Source organism: Alnus glutinosa, chromosome 9 (assembly GCF_958979055.1).
Source record: "Alnus glutinosa chromosome 9, dhAlnGlut1.1, whole genome shotgun sequence".
Classification (NCBI taxonomy): domain Eukaryota; kingdom Viridiplantae; phylum Streptophyta; class Magnoliopsida; order Fagales; family Betulaceae; genus Alnus; species Alnus glutinosa.
The window spans coordinates 22,389,984-22,412,480 of NC_084894.1; the positions used below are offsets into that span (position 1 = coordinate 22,389,984).

Sequence of the window (22,497 nt, forward strand, 5' to 3'; positions counted from 1 at the left end):
GTATGAGCCAAATGTCGAAAATTATTTTCAAAAAAATTATTTTTTTTGAAAAATTATTTCGTTCAAAATATTTTTCGGTGAAAATATTTTACGTCGAAACAATCGGTGCAGTAGTTGCCAAAAAAAAAAACCTAAAATATAATAAAATAAAATATACTGTAGATTGTGGTAGTTTATTTTTGTGTGGTTAACATTGAAAGTTTGATTAAAATATAATTGTGGATTAATGAAAGAGTAATCGTGTCTTCATCCACTACTAGCATGAACCGCGCAGTTTTCCCACTAAAACGAACAAACGCGCGAAGCCTTCCCCTGACCTACGTGGCAAACCCCCAATAGTAATCGCACCATAACGGTGCTACACCAGACTACACCCGAAAGCACGCTGCCCTTCAATCCCTCCCTCCGCCCCCAAAATAAGCGAACATGAAGCGACTGATTAACGATCAATCAAAATCAAATCGTCAATCCCTCCACGTCCAAGCGAATCCGATTATTAAAAATCTTTTCAATTAACTTTATGATGATGCTGCAAATGGCAGTACCATTATAACTGTATTTTGGAACTTAAGACTTGCTGGTTAGGGCTTGTGAGAGGATTGGGAATGTGAGGAATGGCTCGGGACGGGCACGTGGTGCCGGCGGACCCGGGTGCGTCGGTGGTAGCGAAGATGAAGGGCCAGTGGGCTCGGAGCTGGATGTCGATCGACTGCACCGGGGAAAGGATCGGGCTGGACGTGGACAAGTACGCCATCATGCGCCGCGTCCACATCCACGCCCGCGACCTCCGCATCCTCGATCCCTTGCTGTCCTACCCCTCCACCATTCTCGGCCGTGACAAGGCCATCGTTCTCAACTTGGAGGTCAGTTCTCTCTCCCTTTTGTTTTGCTTTTTTTGGTTTTTTTTTTTTTTTTAATGCTTTGGGACTGATTGGTTTTTGTTTGCAATTTTTGTGTGCTCAGCATATCAAGGCAATCATCACTGCTGAAGAGGTTACTCTCTCTCTCTCGATTAGTAAATTATGGAAAAGTACTTTCTTATGACTCCTTCAGTTCAATTACTTTCATTTTGCTGACGATATGTTTTGGTGATTAATAAAGAACAAAAAAAAAAAAAAATGGAACTGATTAGTCGATTTGACTAGAGTAGAATAATACTTAGGAAGTATGTATTTGAGTGATGCATAAATTTGTGTCGACTGGACGATTAAAAGGTCGGGTTTTGGTGGAACACAACAGCTATTGGTTCAAGCTATATAGTTGTGATGCGGAACGGCAAGAGTTAATTGGTTCTGTAATTTTATTTAGGTTTTATTAGTTAATTGAGTGATTAGTTTTAATTTATGTTTTAGTTTAATTTCCAAGAGCCAAAGGTGTTCTTGTAATTCAATAAATAGGTGTTGCCCTAGGTAATTTTAGGTTATTTAATAAATGACAACAAATGGCGTTGCTCTAAATTATGTTAGGTAAGTCAATAAATGAGTGTTGCCATGGGGTTTAGGGTCCCTTTGAATTTGCGATATCAAAAAGTGCGATTTAAAAAAAATGATTTTTAAAAACGTAGTTAAGCTTTTGACAAAATCGCAGGTTAACCTTTAAAATTCTGCGTTTTCAAAAAACACCTCCTTGCATGCAATTTTAAAAAAAAAAACAGTTTTTCTGGGTTTTCAAATCACAATTTTTTTAAAAAACAATTCTCAAACGGTTCATTTTCTGCGATTTGGTTTAAAATTGCACTTTTTGTCTACGAAATCGCAATCCCAAACGCACCCTTAGTCTTGAGTCTATTTAAGTATACTTTGTACTCCTATGAAGGTAGTCTTTGATGGAATAAAATTATAAGAAAGTGATTTTCTCTCTCCTATTTGCTATCTCTTTCTCTCCCCAGCTTCTTCTCTCTTCTCTCTCTTTCCCAACTTCTCGCTTTCTAGCCTTTTCGCTTTCTTTATTCTCCTCTTTTTGCCCTAATTTCACATTGTATTATTGTGATCAATGTTTGTCCTGCATCAAATTGGTATTAGAGCCACTGCGACTGTTTTCTATCAACATTCGCGTGATCCGAAACACCACAAGCCAGTTGCACCCCTGTATCATCGTCCTTTTAGTCCTCCATAGAAAGCTTCTTTCAACAACATAGACCCACACCCCCGAAACCCAGCATCTCCGTTAGCCCCAAACATCCTATATTGGCAAACCATTATTTCATCGCACCACCACCCAAACACCCCGCCATTAGCATATCGTCCACCACAACACCCATCGCAATACCCTACCCACGTCAAAACCACTATATCACCCAACTACCGCCGTTAAAAAAATAATAAAATAAGAGAGAACCCATTGCAACAATACTCTTCCCCATCAAAGCCAACCTCGCCTTAAAACTGCAAATCCATGCATCATCGCACCCAGACTATGACTCACACAGTGCCGCAACAGCACCAATGAACACATGAATGGCTAATGTACTTAACAACTCCTTGGTTCCCAAACGTTAGCCCCTCGCAAAGCAACATCTGGGCCTCAATTTGTCGTCCTTCCTTCCCATAAGCCCACAGTTTGGCTCGGATCTTTTTTAGTAGCCTGCTCGAGTGCGGTGCAGACGTCGACCACCATCTCACCAGAACAATGAATTTGTGGCACTGCTAACACCCACTTTGCCTCCGCACTAGTTGTCGGAAACCGCGCCTGGCCACATTGCTTGCTACCCCCGTGCCCTGCCACTGTGTCGTCCCCCCAGCGTTGCACCCAGCATGACCAGTTCTAGAAGGATAGTTGTGGATGTTTTTATTTGGTTGAACACATGTTATGAGGGTTGTTTGGTTACTTGCGGTTATAGTCCGACATAGGAGCAAAAAAAAAAAACTATTTTCAAGAGTTGAAGGTTGGGCTTGGATCCAAAATTTTATGAGCATATCTTTTCAAGCTTTTAGCATTTCAAAACTTGTGGTCGACTTTTCTCCAATCAGGGGAGAGTGATGCAGAACGGCAAGAGTTAATTGGGTCTTATAAATTTATTTAGCTTTTATTAGTTAATTGAGTTATTAGTTTTAGGTGTTTTTGTAATTCAATAAATAGGCATTGCCGTAGGTTATTTTAGGTAATTCAATAAATGGAAACAAATGACGTTGCCCTAGATTATGTTAGGTAAGTCAATAAATGGGCGTTGCCCTAGGGTTTAGTCGTGAGTCTATTTAAGCATGCTTTGTACCCCAATTGAGAATCTGAGATAGACTTTGATGGAATAAAATTATGAGAAAGTGATTTTTCTCTCTCCTCTTTCTCTTCTCCCCCCTTCTCTCTCTTTCTCTCTGCAGCTTCTTCTCTTTTCTTTCTCTTTCTTGGCCTCTCTCTTTCTAACTTTTTTTCAATCTTCTTTATCTCTCATCTTTTAACTTCTTTCTCCCCTTTTTGCCCTAATTTCACAGTGTATTGTTGTGATCAATGTTTGTCCCGCATCAAGTTGGGTTTTGGTTAATAATGACATGTTGTAACACCCCGGTCCCATATTGAAAAAATGGTAGCCCACATAGAGAGTGGGTGGTTTATAAGAAATGCTCATAAGTGTTAAGTTTCACATTGTTTACTTACTAGGTGACACTGAGTTTTATAAGTGATTCTATGGAAGCTCCAAATTGACTAGTCATTTTGAGGTAATGGTGCAGATGTAGGTAGCGCTTTTTCTTGGGTTGTTACAAATGGTATCAGAGCCACTTAGTAATGCGCCATGTGATATTGTTAGTACCTCATGACGTAGCCCTGACAAGGACATCAGAGGTTTAAAGGGGGGACTTTGTAACACCCTAGTCTCATATTGGGAAGATGAGTAGCTCATATAGAAAGTTGGTGGTTTATAAGAGATGATCATGATGCTAAGTCCCACATTACTTATTTACTAAATGAAATTGGGTTTTATAAGTGATTCTAGAGAAGCTCCAAATTGACTAGCCATTTTTGGGTGATAGCGCAGATGTGGCTAGCATTTTTCCTAGGTCGTTAGACTTGTTACACATGTAACCTGTTTAATTTGCAGGTGACTCGATAAGTTGAAAAAAACTAAGGCCAATTTTAATTGAGTTTGAGTTTAGTCTTCTTTTACAGATTGTGATTGTTATTTTGTTGTGGCATAGGTATTGCTACGGGATCCAACAGATCAGAATGTTATCCCTGTTATCGAGGAACTTCAGAGGCGATTGCCTCCTGTAAATGCAATTCACCAAGGTCAGGGCAGTGGGAAAAAGTACCCAGGTGGGCAAAATGACGTTGAGGCAGGCGAAGAAGATGGTATGCGATATTGATATTAATGGCAAAAAAGTTAAATAAAGAAGTAATGTTGATTAGTGAGGAATTGGGGCTGTCCTGGGTGTGTGTTTGTATTATTTTTCATCTTGTATATTTTCTTGTCATTTTCAATATTAGAACTACATAATGTCAGTCCTGGTTTTATTTCTTGATATCTGAATGATCTAGATTATGCAATGTAGAGTCTCCATTTGAATTCCGGGCTCTCGAGGTAGCTTTGGAAGCCATTTGTAGTTTCCTTGCTGCACGTACAATGGAATTGGAGAGTGCCGCTTATCCTGCGTTAGATGAGCTTACCTCTAAGGTGAGTGCTTATGTGTTTCCTTTTCTTTGAAGTGGCCCATTGCCTTGATGATCTTGTAGTTACCCATTCCCTCCCCACCCCCAACCCTCCCCTGCCGCGCGGTTGTAGTTTATGGGTTGCTTTTGTAATTGATTTGCATTTTATGGGCCAAAGAATATCTTTGAAAACCATTTTTTTTTTTTTTATGAATAAGTGAGCAATATTATTACTAACAAACCATCACCTTACAAACAAAGGTTGTCCAACCAAAACAGAGCAAAACAAAGCTCACAACCACCAAAAAAACAAGCATATTTAAACTAGAACAGAAAAGGCAATGTTCCAGCTTAAACAAAGAGCAACATTCTCCCTAGTCTTTGTGAATTTGCCCTTTCCAGAAATGCGGGAGTGAATATCCCAATAGATCACCCGAAGCACCTGCTCTTCAGTTTTTGGACGACCATGGTGCTTGATTTCATTTCTTGCTCTCCACAAACTAATCTGCAGAGAACACCCCACATTCTCTTAGTTTTCCACTGCCCACAACCAACATCCAGCACAGTAGACCAGTCAAGATCAGGATTATCAATGTTACACCTCTGCATGCAATTCTTTCAAATTCGGGAGTTAAAACTACATTGAAAGAACAAGTGGTCTCGACTTTCTATCCCATGCCTGCAAAACACACACTATGTGTCACCTGTATAACCCCAAGCCGTAAGCCTATCTCTTGTAGTAAGCCTATTTCTCACAACCAACCACATCAAGAAGGCTTGTTTAGGAATGGCATAAGGAAACCAAATGAGAGGCCACCAAGTAACCTCCGGTTTCTTCTTCCTCAAAAAATTCCATGTTTTTGAACTAACATAAGTTCATTTCCGAGCCACAGTCCAAACCGGACTATCAGAATCTCCTAAATGAATTTCCAAGAGCCGACTTTGAATTGTTACTAACTCTTCAGACCGAGCAATCTTTGAAAACCATTTTAATATCACCAATCCATTTACTCTGTCTTCATTGTTCATAACTTCAACATAAAAGAAGCACAAGAGTTATATTGGCCTTTTTGCTGTTCTCATCCCCTAGAAGACGAAAATTTATTTTAGCGAATATTGTACTTAAAGAACTATATGGTCTCGTGACAATCTGTGTGCCTTTGAAACTGTGTGTCTGTCCAAAAAGAGAAGTTTTTCTCAGTCTTTGGTATCTTTTGGATATTTATGATTCAGGTGTTTTCATGGTCGGTCAAATAGGGCCTCTTAACTCTTGCATACCCAAATCTGCCTTTATCTACTTTTTTTTTTCTTTTTTTTTTTTTTTTTTTTTATAAGCAATAAATTTTATTAAAAAAAGCGTAAGTCTCCCCTATATACACAGGAAGCATACACAGGAACAGACAAAACTGCCCACAAAAAACCGCCCCAAGAAGAAACCCCAAAAGACCCAAGAAAACCCTCAACCCTAAGACCCTCATACCCGAAGAAAACACAAAACACCCTAAGACAAAACTGCCTTTGTCTACTTTTAGAAGTTCAATAGGAGCTCAAGGGGAGAATTATTGATGGCTTGGTACTGACTCATATCACTAGAGAGTTCATGATCTTTCTCTTAGGTTTTTAAAAATTTTGGGCTTTTCTCTTTATTTTTCTTAATCTGCTGAATCTCTTATAGAGGGGTTCAGACTTTGGGGGCTTTTATTCTTCATGACCATTTTCCACTTTCCAGGCTTGTATCTTCAGCCGCTTGGCTTATTTCTTCCTAGCAACTTTTTGCTAATTATTTTACTCTACAGATTAGTAGCCGTAACCTGGACAGGGTTCGCAAACTGAAGAGTTCGATGACAAGGTTGACTGCTCGGGTTCAAAAGGTATGCTCCTTTTGTTGTGATGTGAGATGCATTGTACATCTACTGACCAAGAAGCAAATCTGTATTATCAAAGCCCTTATTTTTAGCGATTTTATTCTGTTAAAAAAATTTATGATATGAATTATGGACCTTTTACGTAAGACACATTGTTGACTAACCTCCTAATATTTGCTTTTTGGCCAGGCTCCTAATGTCTTTAATAGTTGAAACATAGGTTTCTTTTTTCTCCCTTCTGTAATCTGTTTTAACTAATCTATGTCCAACATATAGACATTTTCAGTTTTTCTGTTTGTTTGTTTTGTGCCAAAGAGATTTATGCGAATAAAGGTAAAATATGTTGCAATGATATAATAATCATTTACCAGTCATGGAGGATTCATACCCATGAATTTTTAATTCATATGAAGTCCGGCCAAGTTGTATTTATTTTTATTGGTTTGCATCTGAATGAGTATTTTTAAAATTATAGATGTTATAAATCTGGAATATCTGAAGCTTGAGAAACAGAGTTATCCACTAAAAAATTTCCTTCTATTCCAGAAAATAAGAGCAGTTCCTTCTCCAATATTACATAGCATAAGTATCTTGAATTAATCTTACACACTATACAAGGTGAATTTTATAGATTTGACAAGGTTTGTTAATTAAACTATAGAATTGTGTTCCACATACTTATGGCTTTCGATTGTTTGTATAACTGCCCATTAGGTTTGGGCCAGTAAAATTAGAGGGTTGATATCATCTTATCTGAAAAATTCAGAGCAGCAAAACCAACTTCTTCGATTTTTGCACCATCTAAGTTAAAGTAGATTATATCCGTTACATAGTTTTAGGAGGATAATACACATTCCAGTTGACAAAGAGCCAAATTCTAATTATTTTGTTCCTAAGAAAATATGTCCTATTCAGATATTCCCGACCAACTTGAAATTGAGTATCTGTTTCCCTCATTTTCCTGCTAGGATTGGAACCCTGTAATGAGATCAGATCAAATAGATTCTCTGATGTATAGTTTTCGAAAAAAATGAGAACAAATCAAACAATGTAACGCTGATAAAAACAATCTTGAAGCCTTGACAGATAGCATTTAATTGTGCAATGCCACCTCTAAGCAAGTTGTTGGTTGAGAATTCTTTTTGCAGGTTTACCTTTTATCATGTCACATGCAAGTTGATGCAATGGGAAATTATATGGACCACTATCTCTCTGAATTTCTAGTGTTGGATTTGATTTTAACTTTCTTGACAAGGTTACAATGGCAGAAATGTGTATAACATTTCCCTTTGCTTTCCCTCATAAGTTACGCAATGAGTTATTTACTGCCCACCAACAATCGCAGGTTAGAGATGAACTTGAACAACTACTTGATGATGACGATGATATGGCTGACCTTTACTTGTCGAGAAAGTTGGCTAGTGCATCTTCACCAGTTAGTGGCTCAGGCCCTGCCAATTGGTTTTCTGCCTCTCCTACCATAGGCTCAAAGATATCCAGAGCAAGTAGAGCAAGTTTGGCTACAGTTCGTGGAGATGAGAATGATGTTGAGGAGCTTGAAATGTTACTGGAGGTTATAATGTTGATTTACTTCACATTTGTCATGTTTTATCCAAAATGAAATCTCAATTGGGCTGTAATATATTTTGCAGGCATACTTTATGCAGATTGATGCCACATTGAACAAATTAACCACGGTATGTACTATTTTGGATGTAATTTCTATCTGTCAGTTTGTTTACTTTATTGGTACTTAACAGAGTATTCTTTATGACTGATTTGTGGCATCGCGTTATACTGGAAAAGCAAACTTGAGATACGTGATTCGTGTAGACAATCATGAAGGGCAGATGCTAGTAATCGGTGACTGATGAGGGAGTCATTTTTGAATTGGACTAGTGGGGAGGAGAGTTGGAGGGTTTTTTTTTTTTTTTTGTTAAATCTGGAACTAGGTTTTCTGGTGTTAGTTTGCTGAGTAAATTGAAGTTAAGCTAAACCAACACTATTACTATACTGTTGTTTGGATCTTTGAATTGCGAGTAGTATGGGTCTGCTTATAGATTATGTGGCTTCTTATTATTTTTTTCCCTCAAATTGAATATCTGTTTCATCTTTTCAGTGATGTTTTCCCTTGGAAGTTTCTTATCATTATTGTTTTAAAGGTGTGGTTCTATATATGCATATATGGAGATTCTTTTCAGGTTTCTCTTAGGTTTAAGATTCTCTCTCTCCCAATTAGTTGATTTTCTACTTGTTCTGGCTCTTTAGTATGCTACTGTGTAAGAATAAAATTTTTGTCATAAAAAGTTGTTGATTGATAAATTACATAAGCACTTTAGTGGGTCTTGAACCCATGATGTCACTCAATACTCCTATTCTCTCTCTCTCTCTCTCTCTCTCTCTCTCTCTCTCTCTCCCCCCCCCCCCAATTAGTTGATTTTCTACTTGTTCTGGCTCTTTTCATGGTCAGACACTCGAGACTTAATTATTTTCTGAAGTATGAAGAATAAAATTTTTGTCATAAAAAATTGTTGATTGATAAATTACATAAGCACTTATTGGGTCGTGAACCCATGATGTCAATCAATACTCCTACTCTCTCTCTCTCTCTCTCTCTCTTCCCCAATTAGTTGATTTCCTACTTGTTCTGGCTCTTTTCATGGTCAGACACTCGAGACTTAATTATTTGCTGAAGTATGCTACTGTGAAAGAATAAAATTTTTGTCATAAAATATTGTTGATTGATAAATAACATAAGCACTTAGTGGGTCTTGAACCCATGATGTCACTCAATACTCCTATTCTTATAGGGGGAGGAACTGCAATTTGAGCTAGAGTATCTGGATCCTTCAAAATTCCTGTAGTAGAAGATGCAAATAATATGTACAAAAAAATTGAGATTTTATTTTTTTGTGATCTGTGCTATTGCTTCCTGAAATTCCTTGATAAGGGAGTCAGGTGAATCCATCTGCTGTTAAATTGCTTGTCCTAGCACCTTACAATTGTTTGTTTGCTATCTTAAACAGTTGGTGCTTTCTAACACCCCGGAACACACTATTATGTATGCTTGTATTTGTGTATTTATATTTGTATGTATATATATATGATTGGAAAGGTTTAAAAAGAATATAAAAGAAAGCAGTGGATGTAACGTGTTTTCTTCAAGTTTCTTGAAAAATTTGTCAAAATTGAAGCAATTGATTAAGCTGATTTAGAAAATTGAAGCACCACGTAATGGGCCTTGATAACTAGGGTATCATGAACAATTTGGGGCTGGGTTTCATAATCATTTCCAGTCTTTGCATGAATGCAATTTCCTTTGAAATAAGTATTTATATCTTAAAATGCAATATAGTGTTTTCTTTTTAACATTTGCAGAAAGTCCGGATCTAAATTTAATTTGTGTGCTATGGAAATTGTCAGCAAAACCCAGAACAGAATAACCCCTTTTTTGGAAAGGCAGGCCTAGTGATCAGTTGAACTAGAACATGGACACCTTTAATGATCTGTGTTGTTTATTCTTCCTCATGCATGAGTTTTTTTATGTTAACTTCTAATCTACTCCTGCTATATGTTAGGCTTCCAAAAAGCAGCTAAATCTTTTGAAGTTTAATAAGATGTATTTCACATTCTTTACACTACGTCTCATGCTTCTTTAATTGCTTGTTTTGAACTTCTGCAGCTGCGTGAATACATTGATGATACGGAAGATTACATCAATATTCAGGTGATCAACTAAAAAACTTCAAATTTGTTGTTCCAGACTATTGGGCCATGTTCTAATGTTATATGATCTGAATAAAACTTCTTTATTCTGTAGCTTGACAATCATCGAAACCAGCTGATTCAGGTGCTTTGATCTTCCTTCTGTTGTGTGTATCACTTAATATCAATGCGTTTTTTTTTCCCTGGGTGATATTGCTAAGTCTTGGAACGTTGTACTGTTTTTATACATATGCATTATCTTCATCCGCTTAATGGCTGCAGTTGGAGCTCTTTCTAAGTTCTGGAACTGTTTGTTTATCCCTCTATTCTTTGGTGGCTGCAATTTTTGGCATGAATATCCCGTATACTTGGAATAATAACCATGGCTACATGTTTAAATGGGTATGCAAGCCATTTCTGCTGATAATTTTCTGGATGAAATTCGTTCAAAAGATTGAATAATCTTCCTGTTTGGCTTGGCAGGTGATCATTGTCGCGGGATTGTGTAGTGCTTTTCTCTTTGTAATAATTATTTCTTATGCTCGCGGCAAGGGATTGGTTGGATCTTGAATTCATTCGTACATGAAGCATTCCTGTGAGAAAAAAGGAGTTTCCAGCTTGAACACTGTGACAATTGTCGTGCAGTGTAATAAATTAGCTTCCTCTCTCTCTCTCTCTCGCCCCCTCTGTGGCCAAGATCACATGCGGCGACACTGTGTTATTCTAAATGGAACATAACGAGTACCCCAAAATTATCAACAATCTGGGATTTATTGGTTTCAGGCACTTGTGCAAGTGTAAAAAGAGTTGGCAGAATGTCAATTCAGTCTCTCAATTTTGATTCACAATTCTTCTCATTGTTCTTTATACGCATCAGTGTATTTACAGGATATACCTGTACTGGATCATAATTCTACTGTTATCCATCAATTGGTTGTTTGGATCTTTCTTTTTCTTTTTCTTTTTTTGTTTAATTTTGTTCCTCCCCCCATTATTCTTTCTTTTATGTTCCAAGAATTGTTATTTTAGTTGATACCTGGTGGGTAACATAGCCTGGTGGTGAGGCCTTGATTATTTGCTCACTGATTTCTCATTTTTTGGTGTTGGGAAGTGAAACAGCTTTGAGGTCATCAATTCAAAAGACAGGAGAGGAGAATAAAAAGAATCATTACAGTGCACCTAAGCTGAAAGCTGCTTGTCTCATCAGTCAAACATGCTGCTGCTTGTAGATTATCTTCATGATTGTAATTAGTCTTGCGTGGCAAATGTTCAGGTCTACATTCAGCACGTACGGAACAGATCATTTTGAGTCCAAATTGTATTTTTGATGTTTTATATATATATATATATATATATGCTTAAAAAGAAGAAAGAATAGAGTCTGAATGTTGCCTAAAGTCTCTTTGATTCAAGTTGTGTTTATTTTTTGGTTCCTTTCCTCTTTCCTAGTCATTTCTTTCTATGTATTCACAAAGATCTCTCGCCCGTGGAGGCTTTCGGGAGGGAGAAGCCTCCTCCCTCTCTTCATCCTCTACCTTTTCTTCTCTTTGTTTTTTCTCTTTTTGTGAGAAGATGCAAGCTAAATGTACCGCTGCCCGTTCACCTCCGCCACACATGAACGAACCCCTTCCCTGGCTTCCCAACCCCAAGATCCACCACGAGCCGCTGCCAACCAGCCTCTCCACTAGTGTGTGGGGCTCACATGCCACCCTCTCCGCCAGTGCATTAGGCACGTGTGCGTCCCCTTTGGTGGTGTCCAGCCATCCAGGTGCAGTTTCTTCCCTCCAAGAGCCCACCCTCACTTTCCTCAATAAAGCAGGAATGGTTCTCTCTTTCATCTGGAGCTGTTGCGGAGCATCAGAACATGCTCATTTGTCCAAGATTTTCTCATCTTAGTCCTCGGCAACATACCCTTTTTTCCGTTTCATTTTTAAGCTTAATTTTTTGTAATGCAATGACTGATTTGGGGTATTTGTTGGGGTCACTCACCCATTCTTCTTGTAGTGATGATTATCTTGCTAAAAAAAACCTCAGCCTCTTTCCCTCGAGACTCGGTGTCGGGTTGCATTGTCATGATGCACTAGATGGTGAACACTTTCTCTCTCTCTGACGATCAAGAAGGCCATGTTCATCCCTACGGCGTTTGCCATGCATAATTTTGGCACTTGTCTTCTTCTCATTCTTCTTCTTCTTCTTGTTTTTAGCATTTTTTTGATGGTAGGTGTGAATAGCTGTGACTTGACTCCCAACTCATTACACGCCTATACAAAAATAAAACGTCACTCTTGAACCCTGCCCAATCTAGAAGGCTAAAAAAGAAAATTGCATGACAGTCAAGTTTAGTAGAGGTAATACTTAAACATGCTATGATATAGATAAGGAGTTTTATCAAAGAGAGAGAGAGAGAGCCCACCCCACCTTCCTCAATAAAACGGGAATGATTCTCTCTTTTATCTGGAGCTGTTGCGAAGCATCAGAACATGTTCATTTGTCCAAAGATTTTCTCATGTTAGTCCACTGCAACATACCCTTTTTTTCATTTCATTTTTAAGCTTAATTTTATGTAATGCGATGACTGATTTGGGGGTATTTGTTGGGGTCAGATTTTAAAAAAAAAAAAAAAATATATATATATATATATATATAGGGAGAGAGGTATTAGAAGAACCAATTTAATTTGGAGTTAAATTCTGTCCAAAGCCACTCCCGCTGGTTGGTTTTCACAACTTAAAATATTTGGAAACTTAATTTGGGAGTTCTAAACGCCCTTCCTCCCCAGACTACAATCCAACCTCTTATCTCTGGAGGAGCCAAAAAAGAACAGAGGAAAAAAAAAAAAAAAGGGAAGAAAGTAGGTCGTAGGATGGCAAGGTTCTCTAGCCTAACATCTAATGTCCTACATGGTGAAACACCAAATAGCAGCATCAAATCAATTGCAATTAGACCAAATGTATTCTCAGAAATGAATGCATCCTTCAGCAAGCAACCTGGCTATAGCGATATGACAAACTACTAAAATACACCCTCACAATGCAAATCAACCCTTAAAACTTATTCCCTTAAAACCCAAACAACACCTCATACAACAAAGAAAATGCAAAGCAGAAAAATACGTTTGAGAACCCCTTTTGGGGCTGCTTTTGGTTTGAAATTTGCAATTAGGGCTTTTTACAGTTTTCCACACCACGTTCGTGGTCCAGCCCGTACCTGCAAAATACTGACAGTCTGACAACAGTCCAACTTGACTTTTGCCATTTTTTTTTTCTCCGAGGCATGATATCAACTTCATTTCTCTTCCACAAGAATTTCCTCTGCGTCGGTCGTTTTGCTTTTTGGAAACATTAGCAAACGTGCATTTTGCTTTTTGGGTAAAAAGCAGAACCAAAAGGCATTCTCAAACAAGCCCAATTACATTTGACTAATGGAAAATTCATAGCTCACAAAGCCTAAATACATTCACAACTAAAAGGAAATATGCTCAACATACAGTCCTGACTTGGAGCTTCAAGGATACATGTTATCTGCGTTAGATTACTAGCAACTAATGCACCATACAATATACATATGCGTCATAGATCTTTGGAGCTCAAAATGAGAGAGAGAGAGAGAGAGAGAGAGAGAGAGAGAGATCTACTCACCAACCCATCAATATTCTTCTAACTCTGTCTACAATCTGATTCCTAGCTACCAAATTAGAAAATTGGAAGTTGCAGTCCTCATCCAAAAGAAATCTGTACACCTCCCATTCACGATCTGATGTTGAATGCCTTCCTATTTCAGCCTAATAACCAAGACAGGAAAGTGTTACAACCATTTCTGCATTTGAATTGGTAATTTATGATAGAGAAGTGATTCAAGAATCCCATCTGCACTGCCTTAGTTGAGTGGAAAAGCTAGTACCCTACCATAGGTTCTGGCTAGCCAAAATCCATGCCCCCACGTGTAAGGGTGGACATTAGCGATATAGAAAAGATGCAATGCCCGATTGCCACATTACTTGATGGCGCTTCAATTGTCAATCTAGCACCATGATCCATGGAATTGATGCTCTTTAACAACCGAAGGGTGAAAATCATGGAAGTCGCAAACTCGCAAGTGCGAATGGGATTTCTGAATCACTTACTTTCTGGTGCCAAGTATTCTTACCGAGAAAATGCAGATCCCAAGTGATTTTAGAGCAAGTGTAACATCATAGAAAACTCGTGGTCTTCCCTTTCCAGATAACTCAACAGGATTAGCAACCAGCAGTTCGGTGTCTGGTCCTCGGTTCGCAACGATGACACGTAGAGGATGGAGCATTTCCACCTTCAAACGGGAACATAATGCACTCTGCTTATCAGGATCAACAATCTTTTTTCCATCCTTATGCTGTATAAATAGGTCCAAATCACGATGGCCCTTGGTATTCGGTGAGAGTCGACCATAAGCTATCTGAATAATAAGAAACAATCCAAAACAAATCAAATATCAGCCAACTGAAAATATATTATTATTTGTCAGCTTGAATTGAGGACCACCTAGTGGACCTCCTCCACTCAGCCCTCGAGGATAACTCAAGAATCAGCACCTAATTGTTTGTTTGTTTGTCTGTTTATTTGGGTAAGAAAGGGAAGCAAGGACAGCTTGCTGGCTCATAAGAAAAAAGAGAAATGTGGAACCGTGGCAGTTAGTTAATGGTTTGGCAACATCAAATGGTATAACTATGTTTGTAGCCAACCTCGATTGGAAGATGAGTTTGATCTAATCTTACATTGAGACACAAGGATTATTAGATCGCAAAATTAACAGTACCAATTAGGCAATAGCTAGGTAAGTTGGTAGGTAGCTTAAATTTTGTCAAAAAAGCTCTAAAATTAATATAACACCCTTCTTTTGGAGTGAAAAAGAGGCCCAATCCTGATTAGGAAGTCAATCAACTTTGAGCATAGCAATATAAGTAATGCCGTTTTGGAGAAAGTAACACAGCACAGAAAAATTGCCTGTCAAAATAATCATGGTGAAAGATAGGAATTCATACCTGGATATTGCAGTCTTTCAATGGTCTCATGATGTCATACAATAGACCCTTATGATCAGCACAGTGTATTTGAAGTAATGTATGAACTGGACTCAATGAATTGTCTATGGCCACACTAGCTTTCTTCAATTTTGCCATATCTGAACTAAGAGCTTGAGAGCAGATTTCCTTATCAGATAACTCACATCTCAAAAGCTCCCCAGCTACTACAGGAGAAAGAGAAGAAATTCCCTGATGACATTCATACTCAGGACCTGCCAACTGAAGTTCACAGCTGATACATGATTCACCCAAAACAGCATGCAATTGTTCCATCGTCTCATCTTGTCGCTTCTTTGTGTGTAGAAGCTCCCTGAAATCAATTGTATCAGATATGAAAGCTAAATAACCACCCACCCTGACCAACTGGTTAAATTTATAAATAAAAATCTTATGATTACTAGAAAACATCAATCAGTTAAAGCGGAGGCAATAATTGTATCTAGTCCATTCTTCTCTCTTCCCTGGTTTCTTGGACATATATGATCTATCATATTTCCAGTTGCCCACAAAAATAATTACTCAGTAAGCAAAATTGGAATTCCCATTGACATAAGGGAACTTAGATCTAAGCCCTAGAAGGGCAACTACTTAATACAACTTTTAAAATAAATAAAATAAATAAATAATGGCGGTATGCTTATTTAGAATTTAGAAACCATACGTGAAAATGAGAATCAGAAAAGTAAGCATACAACAAGGTTTTACAAAATCCAAGGTGAGGCAAGTCAGCTATGAGTCAATATAAAAGACATGAAAATCATAAACCTCATTACATTTATTCCCTTTGGCCAGAACTGGACCACTTATTAAATGGTCCAAATCAAGGAAGTTATTCATCATGTTCATTAGGTGACACACACAGTATATACACCTATCAAAATTAGGCATGACCCCTGTTGAGAAATCCTGATTCTGTATATATATAATGAAAAAACATCTCAAGAGAAATTCTCACATGTTATGAATTAACAGTTTGACATAAACCCAAAAGAAAATCTGACATGTTATCTGTTATGAAGAAGAGGTCCAGGACTCTGCCATCCGGAGTGGTCGTCACTTTTACCCTTTGAATTATAAGCTCAAGCTCGCAGAGGACCTGCGTAACATCTAAAGCAATTCTAAAGCTGCATTAGAACCACGCAGACACGCACATAAAGCAACCAAAGAACACCAAAATCAAAGACAACCACGTACGATTACTTTACCGTGTAGTAACCCTTTTCGGTCAAGGCAAAAAAACTGTAATAGGTAAACCGGAGAAGACGCGGCGTGAGTAGACGGTTGGTCAAAGTAAAACGACACCAAACTCGACGGGCATACGGATAGAAGGCGGTTTTTCAAATTCGACCATCTCAAGATGAGCGAGCTGGAATGAGGAACGACCCATAATACTATGTAGCACCATTTACCATCAGTCGAAACATCTATAACCACAAATGTCCGCAAACAGAATCAAATTTTCATGGCTAAACATATCCAATTTGCAAGAATTAGTTGTTTTCTTTGTTCAAACGCCAGAAAATAACATAGAAAACGGGAAGAAAAAAAAAACATTCCAATTTTGCGCTAGAAAGTGAACGTTGAGTTTTGTAGTATATAGCAGACCTCCTTTAGTTATGTAGAGGCCGAATTCGAGGATTATTCTGCAAATATCGCAACCGAGGCCGGTCTTATCTGGGCAATTGATGTTGATGACGCAGGGCTCGCCGGGCTGCTTACCCTTCTGGATCACAACGAAGTCGTCGCTCGGTAGTCCCATACAGGCAACCGGAAAATTCCCGCCGAAAATGCCAGAATCCTGTTGCGGATCTGAAGCCTGTGGTGGCTTTCGAAGGGTCCGGTCTCCGGTGGTGGTTATGGTTAAGGTAGAAGGTTCTACTTTAATTGAGAGGCAGTGATGCTACATTTCTAGTCCCTGGAAATCGGTGGAAGATCCACGTCAGCATCCAGATGCGTGACAGGTGGCGGGATAGAGGTAGTTGTCTGTTGGACCTTAGAGCTCTCACTTTTTGCACGCCGGCAAACTGCCGTTACAAAGAGCTTGTCGTTTCTTGTGAATCGCTATTGTCACGGGTAGCTGGTACAGGAGCAGTGTTACCGGCTATTAACACCCACTTTTTATTAAAAAAAAAAGAGTTAGTTTTAATGAATAAGTTGTCTATAATGTCATTATCAGAAACAACTTTTCATTAAAATTTATTTTTTAATAAAAAGTGGGCATTTAGAAATAAGTTTTTTGAAAATAATTTTTGGCGATTGGCTCGTACGAAAAAATTACCAACGGCATAAAACGGAATTCGGCGATGTCCGACCGCCATCGCTGGATTTCAACGACTCAAATTCCGATAAAACTGGCCGAAATCTAACAAGTACTGTCAAAATCTAGCCTAGTTTAGTCAGAATCCAACAGAAATTTTCAAATTTTGGCCAAATTAGCAGGAATCCGACTATACTGGCCGGATTCTGACCATACTGGTCAGATTTCGGCAGAAATTTTCAGATTCCATCACCGGCCGTATTCCAACCTGTTTTGCCAGATTCTAACGACCATTGCCAAAATCAGGTCAATGCCGTCGGATTCCATCAATAGTGATACCAAAATTCGAGGATCTTCGGCAATAGAGTCGGGCTACCAACAAACTCCAATGACCGGTGGTGGTGGATTCTCACAAACGTGCGTGTAAGAATGAAGAGTTTAAATTCAGAGAAACGATTTACGGTTTTCATTTTTTAAAAATTAAATAGGCTTTTACAGTTAAACTGAAAATGATTTCCATTCACCATTATTTTCGCCTCCACCAAACACCGAAAAATGCCGAAAAACATTTTACGCCAAAACAAACGGAGCAAAAATTAGGTTATTTAATTTTATCTTGAACACGAGTTAAGCTCAAATTTATTAAGAACTGTTTAATTAACTTATTTATTTCTTATATAAAGTAAATATCATTTGAGTTAACTAAATAAATTAACTTAATCTTAAATAAAAGAGAAATGCTTGACATCCTAACACTTTTTTTCAGAATTTGATTCCAACCTAATGTGTCACAATCCTATGAGATTGTGACACATTTTTCAAAATGATAGATCTCATGGAATTATAACACATCAGTTTGGAATCAAATTCTAAAGAAAAAAAAAATTATTTGGATGTCTATCATTCCTCTAAATAAAATAATCTCAAGTTTATATTTATAGATATAAATTTATTATGTACATACACAAACATGCGTGCACACACACACATTTATCCACACATACTCACAAACACGCTCATGTACACACACATTTCTAAAACTAAACTCACAATAACAATAATTCAAGTTAAAATTTATCATATTAGGAAGAAAATTTATTTTAACTTAAGATATTCTTATTACAAAATTAAAAAATAATAATAAAAAATTTTAAAAATAAAGTTATAGAAGTTTATTCAAGCTGAGTCAAGTTTATACGAGTTTGTCTCATTTAATATTCGAACATATTATTGTGTTCACGAACGATTTATTTATTATTCAAACCGAAATCGAATCGAACTGAATTGAGACTAAATTAAGTTTAACCGAACAGATTTCAAGAGCGACTGCCATCCACCCCCAATTAATGGCAATGGATGAGAAAGAAGCGTAAAGAAATATTGAGGCGCTCCGGCTCCGCTTGTTAAATCCTCCCCATTTGGTAAGGCTAGTTTCCAATATTTACTCTTGCTTACCTACCTTGCAAATGCTTAATTAGATTTAGTAACAATTACCTAAAATAAAAAATAAAAATAAAAAATAAAAAATAAAAATAAAAATAAAAATGGCTGTTAAAATAGTGACAAGGATAGTTCAGCCATGAGCCACCCATGATTATCCATTTAAGAGTAACCAAACAAACCTATTAGCTATAAGATGATTATGCCACCTCAACAGCCATCTCTTTGCACCATAATCCATCTCTTTTCTTTTCGTTTTTTTCCTTTTTAATCTATTTTTAACGTGTTGTAATGATTTGGACCTTTCATTTCGAATGAGCATTCAAATAATGTGAGCTCAGAATCCTCAGTATTAGCCGTCGATTTTGAATTGGGTCACGTGAAGAAACAGAGTATGTCCTACAAATATTATTATGTTTGTCTCGTACAACGCAGAAGCGATTCATGTCTTTTCAAAAGACTCTTTGCACATCAGTTGTCACTACATTAATAGCACATAAATCACACTTTATGTCTACAAATTTGTATAATAATTATACAACTGTCATGCACCAATCAATTCTCTTTATGTTTTCAATGGTGCATGAATTATCTTTGCAATGATCTCCGAGAAGAAAACTTTATAGATGATGTTTTGTGACATGAAATAAATATGAAAGTAATTTGTGTGTTGAATTCTTTGTTAATTATTTTATTTTATTTTATTTTATTTATTATTGTTTAAAAAAAAAAAAATTCCCGAAAAATTATTGTCAAAAAAGTCCTAATCGTGTGCAGCCATCAAGGCTTGAGCCTCATGAGATCCCCGAAGCTTGTAGAGATCTTATATGGTCCGAGGCCCAAAGTCACTCAAGCTCAATATAATAATCACAATTTTGGCAGCGCCGGCCCAAGCTCACCTTATTCAAATCCACGCAGCAAATTTTAGTTAAATTTCAATTAAAGAATTATATTTTTCTTTCTCTATTCTAATTATTTATTTTTTTCAAAACACTTGCATCACACACCCTTTTATTTTTTTTTTAGTTATTTTTACTATTCCATTTAAAATATTGTTTCTTTATTTACTTTCACTATTTCCAAAAAAGAGAGAATTAGATTGATTTTTTTATTAGTTGTATTTGTTAAACTATTGCTCAAGAAATTTGTTGAGCAACTATAATCAGCTAGCTTTTTTTTCTTTCTTTTTTTATTTTTATTTTTTCGCTAAAGTGTCTAAGGTTGTGTTCGGTATGCAAAATGACTATTCTATTAGAAGAAAAAAAAAATTATAACTTTTATTATGAATTGAACAGTGTGAAATATAATAACCTTGGTGTTATAATATATAATAAGAATTAACACTTGAAATAGTCACTTCCTTATAGACAATAAAAATAATTATTCTAAAGCCATTTCATTTCACATTCTTCAATTTTTGATAAATCGTAACCTAACTGAATTGGGCTAATTTTTTGTCCATTTTTGTTACAGGATAACCAAAATAACCTTTTGATTAGCCAATGAAAATGTTATTGTACTCTTCTTTTTCTTTGCAATTTATGAATGGAATTAGAGTAATTCTAAAATTCCTCATGTGTCATTTTGTGTCCTTCCAAAAATAAACTAACTTGTAAAATCATAATTTGATTAAAATTCAATAGTGACCGATCACAAAAAAAATGATAAAAAAAAACAATTACACAATTTCTATATAACCATTACTCACATGAGGTGGGCTCGTGTTGTGATAAACCTCACCCCATATGAGTGATTGTTGTATACAAATTGTATAATTGTTGTTTTTCTATCACTATCTCCTGCCACAAGCCAAATTATGATTTTAAAAGTCGATAAAAAAAACTTCTAACATTACTCTTAAAATTACTTACGGCAGTATATGGCCAGCCTAAACCATGGCCCAAGTCGAACATAAAAAATAAAAGATGGCCAATGCACATTTGCAACAAGACAACTCTAAGCCCATGCCCAAATATGATGTACAGCAACAGAGATCCAACTTAGCCCAATTCCAAAACATTATTGAGAATTAAGCCATGTATGCTGGGCGCCTCAAAAAGCAACGAAAATCCAGAATTTCTCAGCGCCAAATAGAAAAATACGTTTTTTCCAAAATAGAAACCGGAAACGTGTTTTGTTTCTTCAAGTAAAAAGCAAAAATTAGTTCCTTATTCTTAACAGAATCCAAACAATCTGCCGTTTTGTGCAGCCAGAAAGCCTATTAAACGACAAACTAAAATTAACTAGAGCTTACCAAACAGAGCTCAAACCCCGTTTTGTTCAATTCTCAGAATTACTTTACCATTTCTTCCAACATTTTCGACGGAACCAAACAAGGGATAAACAAAACTGACGGCACAACTTTACAGGAAACGATTTAATAAATAACAAAAGACCTACAGAGTACAGAGAATCAAATCCCACACGCACGAAATCCGGCAGTTCAGGGAGTCGAGCAAGACTAGCAGAGCCTCAACAGCGTTTGGTTACCGAGAAAACTATAATCACATAAGAGAACATACTTTCGCAAACAGATGTAGATCTCATAATTGCAAAGCTCATCAATTTATGCCATGAATTACTGCAGATTTAATTCTCATTAATCAAATCCACCCTTTTTTTTCTTTTCTTTCTCTTCCCCCATTTTCCGACCAACCAAACGGATTAGTCAAAGAAACAACAAACCAACCCACAAAAAAAAATTCAAAAAACAATAGAGATTATATTACTTCGAATATAAGGTACGAATTACAGAAACTGACAGTGAGAATTACAGGAACACCATGAAACAAAGAAAAAAAACCACAGAAACCGGATCTAGAGCCAAGATCCACAACCACTAACTAAGCACACTACCCTCCTACCATATTAAACCCCAAAGCATACACAATCTAGCCTCCAAACCCGTACAGAGTCCTTCCTTGCCTCTTCAAAGCGTAAACGACATCCATGGCCGTGACAGTCTTCCTCCTCGCGTGCTCGGTGTATGTTACTGCGTCACGAATCACGTTCTCGAGGAATATCTTCAGGACTCCACGGGTCTCCTCGTAGATCAGCCCGCTGATACGCTTCACACCACCCCTGCGAGCCAGACGGCGAATAGCAGGCTTGGTGATGCCCTGGATGTTGTCGCGGAGGACCTTACGATGACGCTTAGCTCCCCCTTTGCCCAACCCCTTGCCTCCCTTTCCACGGCCCGACATTTTCCCGGAAAGCTGCTGAGAAAATGAATTTAGACGATAAAACTAGATTTGTCGTATGAAATGTGTTTTGCTTTGATGGGAGAAGTTGTGGGGTTTGTGGTATTTATACAGTGGGGGGGGTGGGTTTGGATTGGGGTTTGAAGTAAGGGCGGGGGTTAATAGGGGCCGTTGGATTTGGAAAGTTATAGACGGCTAAGAAGCTCGATCCGCGTGAAGTGAGGATAGAGGATGTGAGCCGTTGATAAGATGAAAATTGACGGAGAGGATTGTCGTATGTGATGTGCCACGGATTGTGCTTTTTCTGTGAGATTCTCTTGTGCTTGTTTGGCGGTTTGAGGAGGGAGAGCCAAAGTGCAGTCCAAATTTTCGATTTTAGTTCCGAATTTT

At 37.4% G+C, this 22,497-nt stretch overlaps 3 protein-coding genes across 3 annotated transcripts; 1 reads left to right on the forward strand and 2 right to left on the reverse strand.

The window, feature by feature from the left end:
* Positions 1–400: 400 nt before the first annotated feature.
* On the forward strand, positions 401–11,096 carry LOC133877185 (magnesium transporter MRS2-2-like). The gene is made up of 11 exons (XM_062315430.1): positions 401–863; positions 964–993; positions 4,131–4,284; positions 4,485–4,606; positions 6,378–6,452; positions 7,792–8,019; positions 8,099–8,143; positions 10,129–10,173; positions 10,267–10,296; positions 10,434–10,553; positions 10,635–11,096. The coding sequence occupies exons 1-11, from the start codon at positions 615–617 to the stop codon at positions 10,719–10,721; spliced, it is 1,185 nt and encodes a 394-aa protein (XP_062171414.1). The 5' UTR covers positions 401–614; the 3' UTR covers positions 10,722–11,096.
* Positions 11,097–13,542: 2,446 nt separating this feature from the next.
* On the reverse strand, positions 13,543–17,167 carry LOC133877186 (ACT domain-containing protein ACR9-like). The gene is made up of 6 exons (XM_062315431.1): positions 16,816–17,167; positions 16,416–16,634; positions 16,212–16,317; positions 15,169–15,520; positions 14,298–14,582; positions 13,543–13,932 (listed from the first exon to the last, which is right to left on the reverse strand). The coding sequence occupies exons 1-6, from the start codon at positions 16,967–16,969 to the stop codon at positions 13,786–13,788; spliced, it is 1,263 nt and encodes a 420-aa protein (XP_062171415.1). The 5' UTR covers positions 16,970–17,167; the 3' UTR covers positions 13,543–13,785.
* A 4,442-nt stretch (positions 17,168–21,609) lies between these two features.
* LOC133877786 (histone H4) lies at positions 21,610–22,199 on the reverse strand. Its single transcript, XM_062316199.1, has one exon. It carries the CDS (start codon positions 22,108–22,110, stop codon positions 21,799–21,801), a length of 312 nt encoding a protein of 103 aa, XP_062172183.1. The 5' UTR covers positions 22,111–22,199; the 3' UTR covers positions 21,610–21,798.
* Between the last annotated feature and the right edge of the window lie 298 nt (positions 22,200–22,497).

What these genes read in the sequence shown, in the direction of transcription:
- LOC133877786 (XM_062316199.1), bottom strand. Translation starts at nt 22,110, where the DNA reads ATGTCGGGCCGTGGAAAGGGAGGCAAGGGGTTGGGCAAAGGGGGAGCT.
- LOC133877185 (XM_062315430.1), top strand. Translation starts at nt 615, where the DNA reads ATGGCTCGGGACGGGCACGTGGTGCCGGCGGACCCGGGTGCGTCGGTG. An exon ending in TAGATGAGCTTACCTCTAAG is followed by an intron (nt 4,607 to 6,377) that starts GTGAGTGCTTAT and finishes TTTACTCTACAG; the next exon opens with ATTAGTAGCCGTAACCTGGA. An exon ending in ATCGAAACCAGCTGATTCAG is followed by an intron (nt 10,297 to 10,433) that starts GTGCTTTGATCT and finishes TAATGGCTGCAG; the next exon opens with TTGGAGCTCTTTCTAAGTTC.
- LOC133877186 (XM_062315431.1), bottom strand. Translation starts at nt 16,969, where the DNA reads ATGGGACTACCGAGCGACGACTTCGTTGTGATCCAGAAGGGTAAGCAG. An exon ending in TGAAAGACTGCAATATCCAG is followed by an intron (nt 14,583 to 15,168) that starts GTATGAATTCCT and finishes CTTATTATTCAG; the next exon opens with ATAGCTTATGGTCGACTCTC. An exon ending in TTGGGATCTGCATTTTCTCG is followed by an intron (nt 13,933 to 14,297) that starts GTAAGAATACTT and finishes CTTGGTTATTAG; the next exon opens with GCTGAAATAGGAAGGCATTC.